Here is a 16,305-nt window from a genome sequence, read left to right on the forward strand (position 1 = left end):
TCCTCTTGTTTACAATACCTAATGGAAACCCTTGAGGGAATTCGGTATTGGGTTCTAAAGTCTTCTATACCCTCTAGGGAGTTCACTAGGTAAGCAAATCTCCCTATATATGTAAGAGAATTGAGGGGATTAGGTGGCCGAGGTGAAATTGTACAAGCTGAGGAAAAGAATAGGGTTTAACTACAAAGAATGACCAAAAGGACTCGGAAAAAGAAAGAAAGAAAGAATCACTAGAAACTACTTACGGAAATAAATAAAGGCTTCTCGGACTAGCTTTTGAGTTCGGAAAGTGCAAAAGTGAAGTATGTGAAGTTTCTGGATAGTATATATATGAAAGAGAAAAGCAAGCGGGAGAATTCCTGCCTAAGTTCCAGCGAAATCCTTAGTCGTTGGATCTTCATTGTGTCGTAAAACGTGAGAGACATGGAGCCGTAGAAATTTAATGTAGGCACACCCCGGATGCCGAAGCGTTAGGGATGTGCATTGGGCACTGGAAAATGCGCTTGTGTGGACAGGAAATGACGTGTGACAAGAGGAGGATAATGATAATAATATCAAAATCCCATTCTTTTCCGAGGAGCAAAAGAAGGAAATTTTGAGGGGTTATTGTAGGGATAAAGGGTCCATAAGTGTATATTGGGCCGTGGGCCTTGTCCGATGACGTCTATTAGTTCGAGGACCAGAAGATAACAGGGAAAAAGTGCAAATTATAGCACCACAAACAATCTTTTGATGGAAAGACTTGAGGAGGTAGTCCGAGGAGGAGTGTCTCCTCGGCCAAGCAAGACAAAGGTCAAAGGGACTGGTCTGCCCTTAAGGGCAACACTTCGAAAGGTTCTACTTGTAAGGATAAACATCAGGGAAACATATAATAGATGGAAGCTAAGAAATATCTAAGAGAAAGCTGCTACCAGCGCATTGAATGCTCTGCAACTAACCCTCTGGCCACATTAATGTAGAGGTGATACCTAAATAATGGTAAACAACCTTACAGCTACTCCCAAAGACTTCTAGACGGTGTTGATGAGACAATGATCAAAACCAACAGCTTGACCTACACGTGGATGGTGGAGATGAAGAAATGAGGGATATATAAAGGAAAGGAAATCCCTTTATAGAAGGGGGAGATCTCTAAAAAATGGAGAGAAAAACATTGTATGACCAAGAACTAGACTTGTAACCAAATTCAAAAGAAACATGAGATATCTAGTCTCCTTGAACTGTGCCAAGGACGATTTACTTTGAGCAAAATTATTTTATTATTATTTTCTTTTTGTTTGGGCTCATTACAATTATTATCTAATTCATTAGAGTCTAGTTTTTCAGCCCACTCTTAACAAATTTATTGTACTGAGCTCTTTGGGCCTAGATCCTTTTTCCTTAGGCTTGGGCACCAAATCAAGTCCTTACAAAAACTATTCAAATGATAAATATAGTTTCTATTCCAGAAGAAATTTTTTTTATAACAATTACTTAGATAACAACCGCTTCATGTGAGATTTGAATCATAACAACAATTTTATTCATTATTATTCAAAGTTGCTACATTTTTCAATCACAAAAAAACTTAAGGTGTGATGAAATTTATGCATCTATGAGTGAAATAATTTTTTGGTATAAATATCATCAAACCCCTAAATATTTTTGTAATTGAAAAATATAATAATTTTCAATAATGATGAATGAAAACTATTAACTTTTACAAAACAAAAATAGAATAGGCTCTAAGCATGGCTCACAAGCTAGTATGAGACAGTGAAAAATTTTCGTTGGAATTGTAGCCTTTAAGGTTCAGAGGAAAAGTGTGCGTTTGGATCAACTTAAAAAGTTAGCTTATTTTACTATTCAGCTTATTTTTGCTACTATTCATAGGCTCCATTGCACTTTTTTGTACTATTTATTATGGGTCTCACCATACTATTTCAGCTAATTTTTACCTTTATCTACAGTATTTTTAGCAAAAAAAAATTTAGTTTCAGCAAAATAAGCAGATCCCAAATAGAGAATTTGGTGTGTTAGTAAACATTAGATCAAGAAAAGAAACATAATTCAACGAAAAAAATTGAAAACAAAATAAAAATAAAAATTCGGACCTTTGATATGAAGGGCCACCATGATCTTGTTTATAAATGAGATTCATCTACACATGAAGGCACAAACACTGAGAGAGAAAATGTTCTTGTTAAGGTAGTTTCTCGTAGTGCCATCCACTATATGTGGATACTGGGTAGACATCATATTTGATGTCAAATATTGGGAAGACCTTCACCCCTTGGGTTAAAAATTAAAAATGGCAACATGGATTTTTTATAATTGCTTTCGTTTTTTTAGAAGTTGTTATCAGAATGAACGTGATCTTTTTTTCTTTTGCGTTTTTGATAGGATTTGAACGTGGATTTGAGGCATTTTTTTTTTCAATGGTAGGAATGTTACAATATGTGGAGGAGAGAGAGGAGATGGAAGAAACTGATTTTTTTTTTTTGAAGTTATCTAAAATTTAGGATTTTTTAAATGATTTATTTTACATTTTTAACCCTCTTATTTGAACTTTCTAAATAGTTGGATTTAAGGAAACTTTGAGCATTTAAAATTAAGAATCCAAATTGGGGAAACCACTATATATATATATATATATATATATATATATATATAAGTGGTAGGATGTTAGTGATTGTTATTGTTGAGGCAAAAAAGTAATCTCAGTGGTAGGTTTAAATTTGAAATAATAACAACTAATTACCTTTGATTTATTGTGGAAATGTTGTGAAAATATTGTGTTTATCAAAAAAAGTTAAGTTATTATCTATACTACTATTTAAAAAGCTTCCCCTATTTTGACCAGATTTTTTTTGTTTCAAAATACCCTACACCTTTAGGTTTAAGTAGAGACAAAACTAAAGAGTAGTATAGTAAAAATACATGTCTAACTTGCACTAAAACGTTGTCTACAAAATAGGAACACTCTTTTACTAACCCACTTTTTCAAAGTAACTATACGTTTATTTTTTTTTAAATAGAAAAATAACCCACATTGCTGCTTTTTTTTTTTTTTTCCTTAAAAAATACCCCATGTTTATCTAAAAACAAAACTAAATATAAATAAAAAAAAACTAATAGTTATTAAAAAAAAAAGTTAAACTAAATAGATATTTACACTTTTATATATATATATATATATATAAAAGTAGATATATCTTTGACTCCCACTAAAACGTTGCCTACAAAATAGGACCACTCTCCTGATTGTTTTCAAATTACTCTTCTTCTTCTTTTGTAAAGGTTAATAATTTGCATCCATTATAATTTTAAATTACTACATTTTTCAATCACAGAAATACCTAGAAGTGTGATGAGTGTTCTGCATTTTTCTATATTTCTATTTTATTTAAAGGGCTTCCCTTGTTTGGACCGGAGTTTTTTTATTTCAAAGTACCCCTACACCTTTAGGCTTAAGTAGAGACAAAACTAAAGGATAGTTTAGTAAAAATACATGTCTAACTTGTACTAAAACATTGCCTACAAAATAGAAACACTCTTCTACTAACCCACTTTTAATTAGTAGATTTTTCAATTACAGAAATGCCTAGAAGTGTGATGAGTGTTATGGGTTTTTATATATATACTACTGTTTAAAGGGCATCTCCTGTTTGGACCGGATTTTTTTTTTTTCAAAATACGCCTACACCTCTAGGTTTAAGTAGAGACAAAACTAAAGGATAATCTGGTAAAAATACATGTCTAACTTACACTAAAACATTGCCTACAAAGGAAAATTATTAGGTACTTCGGGAGTACCATAAATGCGTACTCCCTCTTCTCACATGAATGGTGGGTCCCACCATGAATTTAATCAGTGGGACCCACCATTCACGTGAGAGGAGGGAGTACGTATTTATGGTATTCCGAGAGTACATAATAATTTTCTGCCTACAAAATAGGAACACTCTTCCACTAATCCAATTTTTCAAAGTAACTATACGCTTATTGTTTTTTTTCTTAAAAAAAAAAAAAAAAAACTAACCCACTTTTTCTGCTTTTTTTTCCTTTAAAAAAAAACCCCATGTTTATCCTAAAACAAAACTAAAAAAAAAAAAAATAGTTATATAAAATAAACTAAACTAAATAGATATATACACTTTATATATATATATATATAAATAGATATATCTTTGATTTCCACTAAAACATTGCCTACAAAATAGGACCACTTTCCTAATAGTTTTCAAATTACTCTTCTATTTTTTTATTTTTTATAAAAGTTAATAATTTGCATCCATTATACTTTGAAATTACTACATTTTTCAATCAGAAATACCTAGAGATGTGATGAGTGTTCTGCGTTTTGGATGAAATAATTTACTCATTATATTTCTAGGTTTTTTTATAATTGAAAAATGTAGTAACCCCAAATGATAATGGATTCAAATTATTAACTTAAAAAAAAAAAAAAATAGAGGAGCCTCTGAGGGCTAATTTCTATCTAAAAATTTGCTAATTTTGTGTAATTACTTAGCAATTAAACAGGATAGACACTGGATATTAGAATCTCATTCCCTTCCTTTTTTTTCGGTTTCCAAATATATATATATATTATATATATATATATATATCATGAAAAAACTTGAATGGGCCAAGATGCCTCATCAAACATTTAGCTTTGATTTTGGGCTTGCAATGCACCTTTAGTCAAGTAGGGAATCATCAAACTAAGCCCAGTCGGGCAGCCCTACCTGAATCTATAACATAAGCCCATTTATCACATAGGCATATTTTTTTTCTTTTCTTTTTCTTTTTCTTTTTCCTTTTTTTAATTAGGAGATATCAGATGTGCATGTTTAGTAGAAGATGTACCAGAAGTTGACTCCAACCATTACTACAAACTTTTCTCAGTTTTTTTGGCCCTAATTTGCTAATATTTATTTGGAAAAAGTTTAGCTACAGAATTGGTTGTAATATAAAACTACAACTTTACTTAATAAAACATATATTACTACATACTTTCAAAATTTAACTGTTGAATTACATGTTCTTTATGCTTTTAATACATATGTCAAACTTTGCATCAATCAGAGATTATTTAATATATGATCTATAAGCTTATATTTTATGCATAATTTTAAATTACAAAAACTTGCAATTTAAACAATTTATTAATGACATAGCTATTAGTCGTTAATTTTCTAAATATTTTGCAAGCATAGAGAATATAAGAAGAAGATGTAATTCAATGGTAGTTTGTCCAAATTCACCTCTAATAAAAAGATATTGAATAAGATTGTAGTCTTATGTTATAACTAATTTTGTATCTAAACTTTGTCCTATTTATTTTGACAATCACATTTACAAATGTTTTAAGCTCTTGATTGCTTCTTAACCAAGAAGATCAAACTAAAAAGAAACCTTGCTTACAAGCTATTAGTATTAGTATTTATTTTTTGCACTTCAGTTCTTTCCTAATTCAGATCTCATATCACAAAGAATAGGTAGAGATCCTGTAACGGTATTTGATCATTTCCAAATTTAAAACTTTATCTCACAACACAATATGTAATGATATTGCCAAAGAACCTTTTAATTCAATTTGTTGGCACTTATTAGTGATTTCAAAAGAGACATCCAAAATTAAAAAAATCCCCCTCTACACTCCAGTGTAACTATCGAATTATCCAAAACAAATTATAATAAATTATGTAATGGCAGTATGGCATTGTTTGTTCTGAAAAGGTTGCTTACAGATAAGTACATTTTGTCCATTTCAGTTATTTCCAATATCACAACATCTATACTTTTAATAATACAATTTCCAATTTGATTTTCAACTTTTTGCGTACTAAAATATCCTCACACAAATTCTTAAATTCTTTAAAATACCTCTATCATTTAGATAAATAATTTTAAATTAATAAACACAAATGGTTAAAAGAGTAATTTACTTTTTCTAAGTTTTAGGTTTTTTTCCTTTATCTTCTCTATTCAGTCTAAAACTTATGACATTATCTCTATCTCATTTTTAAACAGTATTCAAAGTTACCTTATCTCTTTCTTTAAAAAAAACAAGATTTACACGGTTATTTATTGTTAGAATTTTTCTTTTTGTGTGCTTAAGTTATTTCCATGTATCAAGAGTACTATAATTCAACTGGAATTTTTTCGTGTTTTCAACATAAATGTATAAGATTCAAATGCCTCATCTCTCAACTCTCAAGTTATCAAAAAAATTAAATATTACTACTAGTATTTTTTTGTTCTTTTCAAGCATTCACATCCTTTCCAAATTTAAAACCTCATCTCACAATAAAGGGTAACATACATACATATTGTAAGGACATTGGGCCCAATAATTTATGAAGGATGGCCCAAGAATATCTTTTGGGCTAAAAGCCCAATCCGAGGACATCAAGTGATCTAAGGGCGTGTGAATGTACCTCATAAAGAACATACTAGGTAAAGAAGCAATAGTGTATGAATAAATATGTCCGAGGAAGACTGTGTTCTCAGATAATGAAGCCGAGGTAATAGAAGGGAAGGTTTAATATCCCTAGGCTATGTTATATAAATTCCTATGGTTTCGGGAAGACATGGTACAAGTGGAGGATAAAAGAAAGGGCGATGGAGTATCTAAGATAAAGCTGCTATCACCGCCCCCGCATTAAAGACTCTGTAATTGATATGCTAGCTGCATTAATGGAGAAATGGGACTTGAGCATGAGGTTTGGAACTTGGCCCCTGACTCTAGAAGACTTCAGGGAAATTAAATGGGACAAGTATCTAAACTAGCGTTATAACCATGAGGTGGAAAATGAGAAGGGGAGGAAGAAGAAGTATAAATAAGAGAAGTGACCTTCGGAAGAGTGGAAGGCTTTCTTTGGAGCAAAAAGAAAGACTAATATATGATAAATCTGACTGTCCACAATTGTAATCTATCTTGAGAAGCAGTATTATAAACTATCCTCGGATTGTGCCGAGGAGGAATTTTCATTCATATTCTTATAGATAAACTCCCTATTTGTGCTATTGGGCCCAAGGCCCATTTTTCTTTGTTGTTTAAACCACCTTTGAAATCTAGATTTCAAGCCCACTCTTTACAAATTTATTGTAAAAAGGTTTTTCAAGCCCATTTCCTTCTGATTGTGGGTCGGGAGCTCGAATTGTGTCCCTACACACACACACACACACATATATATATATATATATATATATATATATATATTAATGAGAGAATGTAACTTTTATTCATGTAGAAGATAAATACAATACATCTTAGGTCAAAGTTAACTCAATCATATTTAGATTTTTTTATTCAAGTTGCATAATTGTCAAGAAATATGCTGGTCTAAAGTGAACCGTTATTAGTTACTAATACTAGTATTTTACAAGGTTTAATGATAACTAATGATAATGATATTCTTTGTCATATTTCACATATGTTGTTCAAGTATAAAAAATAAAAATAAAAATAAAAACCTAGTATTGTATAAGTTAAAAAGTAGCATTTTTTTTTCTTCAAAGATAACATTTTGTTTTTGTAGTTTTTTCTTCTAAAGGAAGAATCAAAACTGAACTAGTTCAGATTGACAGATTCCTAGGAAAATTTCCAGTTTGGCACAGATCATGATTCAACTTTCAAACTTTCAAGTACTTCTAGGATCTTCATCTACACAGCCATAAATAGTCATAGTCACTGTAATTGAAAAGACATGACGTGAGGTGAAAAAAAAAAAAACTAAAAAAAGTAAAAACTGACTTGCCCTGTACACACTGTCATTTTTTTTTTTTTTGGTACACGAACGTAAATAGTAAAAAATATTTCTAATAAAAAAAATCGTAAATTCCAAAAAATATCTATTAAGGGAAGGGCAAAATAGCAAAAAAAAAAGTGTTAAAACTCAAAACCCAAGTGGAAGCTGAAGCTGGCGGCGGATCCAAAAGAGAGAGAAACCTCAACAGTACCTATAAATCTCAGTTTTATGAATCCAACGGTACAGATCAACCCTTACCGCCTAATCCAACGGCCACAAACACAACCGCGTTTTACAATGATTCCTTCTCTATCTATCCTCAAAATAAAATCCTCACCCTAACCGTATCCGTACCCTTCACTTTCTCTCTCTAAAAAAAAAAAAAACCTTCAGATTCAGAGACTTTCTCTCTCTAAAATCCAAAACTTCCATTTTTTTGTAGAGTGAGAGTAAAGTGTGAGATATATATATATATATATATATATAGAGAGAGAGAGAGAGAGAGATATTACGATGCAATCGAATAACGGCGGCTCTGATTCAAAGCCACAAGAGAAGCAGAATAATAATAATAACAACAACAATAGTAATAATCAACAACAACAACAACAGCGACAGACTCCGCCGCCGCAGTCGTGGGTGGCGATGCAGTATCCGGCGGCGGCGATGGTAATGCAGCACCAGATGATGGCGCCGCACCATCAGCATTACGGTCATCCTCCGCCTCCACCTCAGCATTACGTGCCGTATCACCCTTACCAGCTACAACACTCTCAGTCTCAGCAGCAGCAACAAGGATCTAGCGGCGAAAACAACAAGACCATCTGGGTCGGCGATTTGCACCATTGGATGGACGAGAATTTCCTCCACAATTGCTTCGTCTCCACCGGAGAGGTCCAACTTTTTTTCTTTTCTTTCATATCGTTATTCGTATTCGTATGTATTTGCGTATATTCATCTATTTTGTGTGTTTGTTGATTTGGGTTTTGAATGAATGAATGAATATTCAAAGGACACGTTTTGATTGCTTTATTTGGCATTTTCTCTGTTTGTGAACGTTTTGTGTGATATAATAATGAGAAAGGGTTTTAAATATGGTTGCTTTTTTACTGAGAAAAGTGGTAACGGTATTATGTCCTTATTAGAGGAATTTGTGTTATTGGCTTAATTATAATGAAGTAAAGAAAAGGATGTTACACCTGTTGTTTGGTTTCATTAATTACCTAGGGAATATGGAGTTGATTTTGCAATGTTTTAAGAAGCAAATACACTCCAAAATCACCACTCTTGCATGTTTGTCCACAATGTGTTAGGAGGAGATTTTAAAAAAATAAAATAAAATAATTACAAAGCATTTGATTTTGGATGTGTTTAAGTATTTTGATGGTTGTAATTTATTTTGAAAGCTTATTATATAGCTACATATGTTAATTAATTATAGTATCCATCGATATTGTTGTGTCCCGTGTTGTGTGGAGTTTCGTGTCCATGCTTCGTAGGTTTGAATATATTTTGTGCTTTAGGATTGGTATCAAGGGTTTTATCTAGCATATTGGGTTGAAGCTTCCTAGCTAGCATTATGAGCTTGCCCTAATTTGATATTTTGATTCACCAATAAATGGTGAATACAATGATGGTTGGAACTAACTGAATAAGACTTCTTCAAGTATGTCCTCAATTTGTCGAGAAGGAGAGTTTTTTTTTTTTTTTTACATTTATTTTTAAAAAAGTTCCTTTGATTTTAGATATGTTTTTAAAATTATAGTTGTTATCTATTTTGAAAACCTAAAGTAAAATAAAATATACCTAAAGATAGTTAAAAAAAAGGTCATACCTAGTGCATAAAACTTCCGCTTTTATGAGGTCTGGGGAGAAGTCATTTTAATTGTTATGATGATGTTGTCGTATCCAATCATGTTGTGTCTTGATTTTTTCAAGAACTGTTGTGGTGTTGTTTTTGTGTATGTGTCAATACTTCTTAGATTGGAAACAATCCTTCCTATGACATGATTTTGGAAATACAAATATTGATGTCAACTCACTTATCGTGCGCATGCATGGCAGTTAAATGCTTCATTATTGCTTGGGAATAAAAAATAAAAAATAAAAGAAAAGTTCTTTGTTGCCAACTTCTAACTTTGGCCTTGTTTCCCTCAAGGACAATAACAAATCTGTACTTATGTGTATTTGCCACTATATGACAATATATAGGCAGGATCAGATGTAGGATGATGTTGGAAGTTGTCTACAAAGGGCTTTGATGTGGAGGGGCAACTTTCTCTTTTCCCTCAAAAGAGAGATTTTTAGAAAAGAATCAGCCAAGATGTCTTCTAGTGTATTGTTCTCTTTAAACTTTGCGCAACATTAATTTAGTTGTGTCTAAGTATTTAAGGTCCTAATTGATTGACAACAAAGGTGGAGTAATTTTCCACTTAAAAGAGGAGTTAAATGTAATTTAGGCAATTAGTTAATTGCATTGAACGTATTGATGTATTTGCATTTTTTTTTCTTTTTAACTATCTATAAAATTAAAATGGGGGCAACAAATACATGGTGGTTCTGCTGATCTGAATTTTCTGTTCCTTCTTCTATTGCGATTTCACTTAGGCTTGGCTTGTTTTGACTGAAAATAGTTCTTGAATATTTTTATTGGAAGAGTGACTTTATATCTACTACAAATTTTATTAAATAGGACTTACAAATTGGTGCGTCAACTTTTAAACACAAAACAAAAGAAGTAATTCTAAAATTTATTTATTATGTTGTTGATGTGGCACTAATTACATTTATTGTCACGTTAGTTTGTAAGCCTTTTGTAGTAAAATTTGTAGTAGCTTTAGCATTTTCCTATTGTAGATTTGTCACGGCTCTTCAATTATATTTGGGAAAAAAACTTTACAATTTTAATTTACTTTCTTAAAAACAACTTTGTGAAATTTGTAATTGCCATATATTGCTTCTGTCTGTTTATTCGGTTGCTATTTTCAAAAACCTTATGTGTCATATATCATGCAGATTGCCTCTGTTAAGGTCATTCGCAATAAACAGACTGGTTTATCTGAGGGTTATGGATTTGTGGAATTTTTTTCACATGCAACAGCTGAGAAAGTTCTACAAAATTATGCTGGACTTTTTATGCCTAATACAGAACAGCCCTTCCGGCTGAACTGGGCAACATTTAGCACGGGTGACAAGCGATCAGATAATGTTCCTGATCTTTCTATCTTTGTAGGAGATTTAGCAGCAGATGTTACAGATAGTTTATTGCATGAAACTTTTGTTAGTAAATATCCATCTGTGAAAGCTGCAAAAGTTGTTTTTGATGCAAATACTGGCCGTTCAAAGGGTTATGGTTTTGTGAGATTTGGAGATGAAAACGAGAGATCACAGGCCATGACTGAAATGAATGGTGTTTATTGTTCGAGCAGGCCTATGCGCATTGGTGCTGCAACTCCTAGGAAGTCATCTGGATATCAACAATCTCAAGGTATTTAATTATTCTATTTCAATAAATAATAAAGCAGTTGTAATACTTTGATACCTTCAGATATATTGGTTGAAATGCATGCTTCAATAACTGTAGTTTTACTCCAATTATTTGTTCTGCTCTCTCTCTCTCTCTCAGATATGTTTTTCCGGATCCTCTGCAATTTTTCATATGTGAAAAGTTAGACAGCTGTGATTGTGGGTGCCCAGAATCACACCATCCCTTATATACAGCTGTTATTTCTAGCTTGATCTAAGCAAAGTAGTGAAATCTGTCTCTGATCCTTTCCCCTTTTCAATTGCCTTGCCAGCATAACTTGTGCTACAAAGCCTTTGAGACAGCTGCTCTGTTTTTCTGCTTCTTTTCCCCGACTTGGCTGTCGATGGACTTTCACACTACTGCTTGAGTGGTTTTTGACAGCACTAGTTGTGATGTAACCACAGTTAGCCTTTGATTTTTTTTCAATATATAGAATCTAGACTTTCTAAAGAGAGCATCTTTTTCACATGGTGGAGGTGTGAGATTCTTTTATTTATTCTTTTCTTGCCTCATCAACAAACATTTGTAAATGGCACCTTGCTTTTTGAGGGCCATTGCCTTCTGTGTTATGGGGACTATTTAGCAGGAAAGAAACAGGCAAACTTTTGAAGAGGTTGAGCGTCCTTGGAGCTCAAATTGTTTTTATTACAATCTATGTAGGATTAGATGGCTGCCTTAAGTGGGCACTCTTTTTCCTCCTTATAGGAATTTCTAGACTTAAATACTTTTTACTATATTTTGGATCACTAGTACGCTACCTGTGTACACAAGGGGATCCTGCTTCATCTGATTACTCAATGAAACGGTTTATTTTTACTTATTCAAAAAAAAAGCCACCTTGCTGCTTTGTGGACCATTTTAGAATTGTGATTTTTTTCTTTGTTATCAACTCCTCATTCTTGGTTATTTTGAATCTTTCTGTTTTCAATGGACATATCTGTGCTTATGTGGTACATTTCCTCTGCTTCATGTCATACTGATGGCTGAGTGTAATCCAACGAGTAGAACAATTATATTCTTATTACTCTTTCATTCAACACATGCAGAATTGGAATAAATAGACATTGGAATTAATATAAGGGAACAATTACCAATATGTTGAGTGAGGAGTAAATAGACATCGGAATTAATATAAAGATTCTGGTGTTATTTTGTGTCCTTTATAATGGGACTAGACACATGAAAGAGCTCTGTCTTTTGATAAGTGAGGAGTAGTTAACTAGGATGAAATATATTTTGCTGTCATTGAACAATGACTTTCATCATAAATTCTTAATGTCAATTACTGTTAGTGGACAAGTAAAACTATTGGGAGATATTTTCTTTTCTCCTATTTGTGTTGATGGACTAAACATATTAAAGAGCTTTTCATCTATGCTACATGGCTTCTGGATCAGCAATGTTAAGACAATTTTTTATTGAATTAAATCTTAAGTCTCATTGCATAATATGAACTAATTAAGAAAGCATGTGTTTTTGGATCATGGTCTCTTACACATGGCCCAGTTTAGATCAGTAGTGGGGTTTGGGGGATTAGGTTCAATGTGGTTTAAGAATTGTTGGTTCTTTAAAATCCTCAAAGTTAACAATGCCAATTTTAATATTTGAATGACTGATGTCACTACTCCTTGGGGATTAGTTGATCGTAATACAAAAAATGTTATACAATTGCCTTAGATTGATTTCATTAGCATTCCTTATACTTATTTTTTGGGTGGTAGAGCAGAAATTTCTACTAAAAAAACAAAATCAAAATACTTTTATGGTTGACCAGACTGATGGAAGAGTTCTTTGTTTCCATATCACTGGCCCAACAGTTAAGTTGTTTGTCTAAGGTACAAGTTGATGAGAAGAACACAGATTATGTAGATGGTAATGCCTCATCAGGCCTAGTCATGATGCAGCATATTCTGCTGCAGTATGGGTTTGAAGAAATAAACTTTTCATCAGAGGTTATGGTGAATACCTTTATGGATGTTTAAATTATGAGGGTCATGCTGCTTTGGTATTGTTCTCAAAGAAGGCCAAAATTCTTTCCTGAAACTGGAGGAGTGTTTTTAGGGCAGGTTGTCATTTGTATGATTGGAAATTTTGGTTTGGATCGACTATAAACACAAGGGACATAAATATCCAACACAAAAATTCAAATGAGTTTTGTATTAGAGGATGTCCTCTTTCTTAAAATTTTCCTTTCTTTCTAATTACTCTGCGAAGATGTTTCTCTGACACATTTTTCTTAAATTTATGATTGAAATGTTGCTACTAGTCGTTTCTCCTTCTGTAATTTGTTTAGAGTTTTTTGAACTTTTAAATTTTAGATGATGATTTCACTTTGGGTGTACTCTCTAGTATGCTACCCACTTGCCAGCACTCCTTTATTTACCCTTTTTCTACATATTTACTTTCACCCTGAAAAAAAAAAAAACTGCTTGTATTAAGAACATGGTTTGAAATGTCAAGGGAGCTACTCTTATGTAGCCATGGCATTTAACTTTGACTTTTGCTTATTTATATCTGTTTTAATTATTCTTTAATTTTTGGTAGGTGGATATGCATCAAATGGTGTGTCAGCGCAACAGGCTGATGGGGATTCTACAAACACCACAGTGAGTTTCATCTTCTTCATGTAGATTTAAGTAATAATCATTGGGATTTTCTAACCCAAATTTTATATTAGATATTTGTTGGAGGACTTGACCCTAATGTCAGTGATGAAGATCTCAAGCAGCCTTTCTCACAGTATGGTGATATCGTCTCTGTTAAAATACCAACTGGAAAAGGGTGTGGGTTTGTACAATTTGCTAACAGGTAGAATTTTTTTACCATAACTATGTCAAGTGTTGGCACATTTCTAAAAAAAAGAAAGAAAAGTGTTGGTACATTACAATTATGCCGGTGAACTTTTTATCAATTGGCACCTTCTCCCTCAGAAGTACATGGTGTGATTGTCGATTCAAAACCCTCTTGCATGTGTGACTTACTAATAGAGAAGAAACATGTTTCATTAAAATTATGGCTTGCCTTTTACTCCATGATCCTCTTAATCTCTCTTTACAGAAATAATGCAGAGGAGGCATTACAGAAATTGAATGGCACAGTAATCGGCAAGCAAACTGTGCGTCTTTCTTGGGGTCGCAATCCAGCAAATAAACAGGTACTCGGCAGAATCTCACCCCCCATCCCCCCTCCCTTTCCCCCAAAAGGAAAAAAAAAAAAATGACACCATCACTCCGTTTTCACTGCATCTACTTTTGGGTTTGGAAAAGAGCTTTTTCGAGGATCTAATGGACAATTCAGAATTCACTATGCAATTAGCTTTGACAGAGCTGTTTGAAGTCATCTCTAGCTGTTGGAAACTTGGAAGGGTCATTGATCAGTTTTGCACGGATGATTGTTCATTTAAATTCTAAACACATCCACTGCTACCTGCTTTCTCAGGAAGTATATAATGATAATCTTTAATGGTGGTTCCATAGAATCCAATTCAGAACTGGAAATGCTTACAGCAGCTCCAAAACTTATCTGCAATGACCTGCTAAAACAATCGATCTTTTTTAATTTTATCTGCCCAGAAATTCTGATTTGTTGTGATCTTGTTTTTCTTAATTGGTTCTTTTTGGGGTTTGGCAGTTTAGAGCAGATTATGGCAACCAATGGAGTGGGGCATACTATGGAGGGCAGCTTTATGATGGTTATGGATATGCTCTGCCACCACCTCATGACCCAAGCATGTATGCTGCACCATTTGCTACATATGGAGCTTACCCCATTTATGGAAACCAACAACAAGTGAGCTGAAGGAACTACACGACTAGTTCTAGAAATTAGACAATATCACGCTTAACTGGGCGAAATTTCTTCATTTCTCTGTTAGTTGAGTGGTTCTGTAGAATTCTTAAGAAAATCTCTCCAAATGTGGAGGGGAACTGAATTTTGACAGCCTGAACTAATTTTGTAGGGATTTGACTAATGATTTATTTACAACTCACTGGACTGAATGAGAAAACTTATTTGTTGGAATACTTTCTTTGACTCTTTAGCATGTGTGTAGGGGCTGGCAGCATGATAATTCAGAGACTTTAGGACATTTGTATTTGATGCTCTTGTTAACAGTCTTGACTGAAAACATACAAGATTGTACCCTTTTTAGTTTTGCAAAGTTTAGACAGTATCTTGGGTCAAGAAATATGCCTTTTAAGCATTTCAAGCAATGCTCCAAAAATCAAATGAATTTCCCTGCAATCATTCACCGGTAGTTGTTGCTAAATTCTAAGCATCATGGTTATGAGGAAATTTGTCTTTTCAGCCTTTTGAGCAATGCTTCTAATATCAAGTGAATTAGGCATTTCATGTAGGGATAGCATAATATCAAGTGAATTAAACATTTCATGCAGGGATAGCATGGTAGAGCATTTAATTATCAGAGTATTATCTAATTGCATAATTGGGGTAGAAATAGATAATAATAAATAATCAATCTGGAAAGCTGCACTCTATTTTAGGGGAGAATGTATGTCATGGGCCAGGCGCATTATTTCTGTCTCACTGACAGGTGGGCCCGCTTAGCATTGGGATTTCTTTCATGTGCCTTTGGGATCAAGATCGCTCTCTATTTGAAATAATTTGTTTCATCGTCGGAATGAAGTAACGGGAGTGATGTGGTTCAGGGCTTGAGTTTGAACAACCAAAACAAAGACAAAGAGGGTTGAAGACAGAGAAAGGGCTTGAGTTTGAATGAAGACAAGAACAAAGACATAGATAGATTTGTATGGATTCGAATCTAGGGTTGAAGCTCAAAGGTCTCCAAGGCTTTCTGGGAGGAGCGACGATGAGGGTGTGGAGAGTGGGTTTTGGTGATGATTGGGTGGTCTGAGTTTGGGATTGTGTTTCTAATCTCTCTACGGAAAGAAAAAAAGAATAAGAATTTTATAAGACTGCTTTAATAAAGTCTATTGCAATATAGAGAATGAGATGTATATTATATTTTAATAGTAAATAGTTAAAGTAAAGGGACTTTTTGAAAAAGCAATTTAGCCAAAA

General features: G+C 33.2%; 1 protein-coding gene across 1 annotated transcript; it reads left to right on the forward strand.

Annotated features, from left to right (window-relative positions):
• The first annotated feature begins 7,910 nt into the window (after window positions 1-7,910).
• Window positions 7,911-15,287, forward strand: LOC142632469 (polyadenylate-binding protein RBP47-like). Its single transcript, XM_075806882.1, has 6 exons — window positions 7,911-8,633; window positions 10,755-11,226; window positions 13,810-13,871; window positions 13,943-14,073; window positions 14,323-14,419; window positions 14,896-15,287. Exons 1-6 carry the CDS (start codon window positions 8,253-8,255, stop codon window positions 15,061-15,063), a joined length of 1,311 nt encoding a protein of 436 aa, XP_075662997.1. The 5' UTR covers window positions 7,911-8,252; the 3' UTR covers window positions 15,064-15,287.
• The last annotated feature ends 1,018 nt before the right edge of the window (window positions 15,288-16,305 follow it).

Source organism: Castanea sativa, chromosome 1 (assembly GCF_040712315.1).
Source record: "Castanea sativa cultivar Marrone di Chiusa Pesio chromosome 1, ASM4071231v1".
Taxonomy (NCBI): Eukaryota; Viridiplantae; Streptophyta; class Magnoliopsida; order Fagales; family Fagaceae; genus Castanea; species Castanea sativa.

Bases quoted from the DNA above. Each gene is read 5' to 3' on its own strand.
- LOC142632469 (XM_075806882.1), top strand. From the start codon at position 8,253: ATGCAATCGAATAACGGCGGCTCTGATTCAAAGCCACAAGAGAAGCAG. The intron at 11,227-13,809 runs GTATTTAATTAT...AATTTTTGGTAG, and splicing joins TGGATATCAACAATCTCAAG to GTGGATATGCATCAAATGGT. The intron at 13,872-13,942 runs GTGAGTTTCATC...ATTTTATATTAG, and splicing joins GGGATTCTACAAACACCACA to ATATTTGTTGGAGGACTTGA.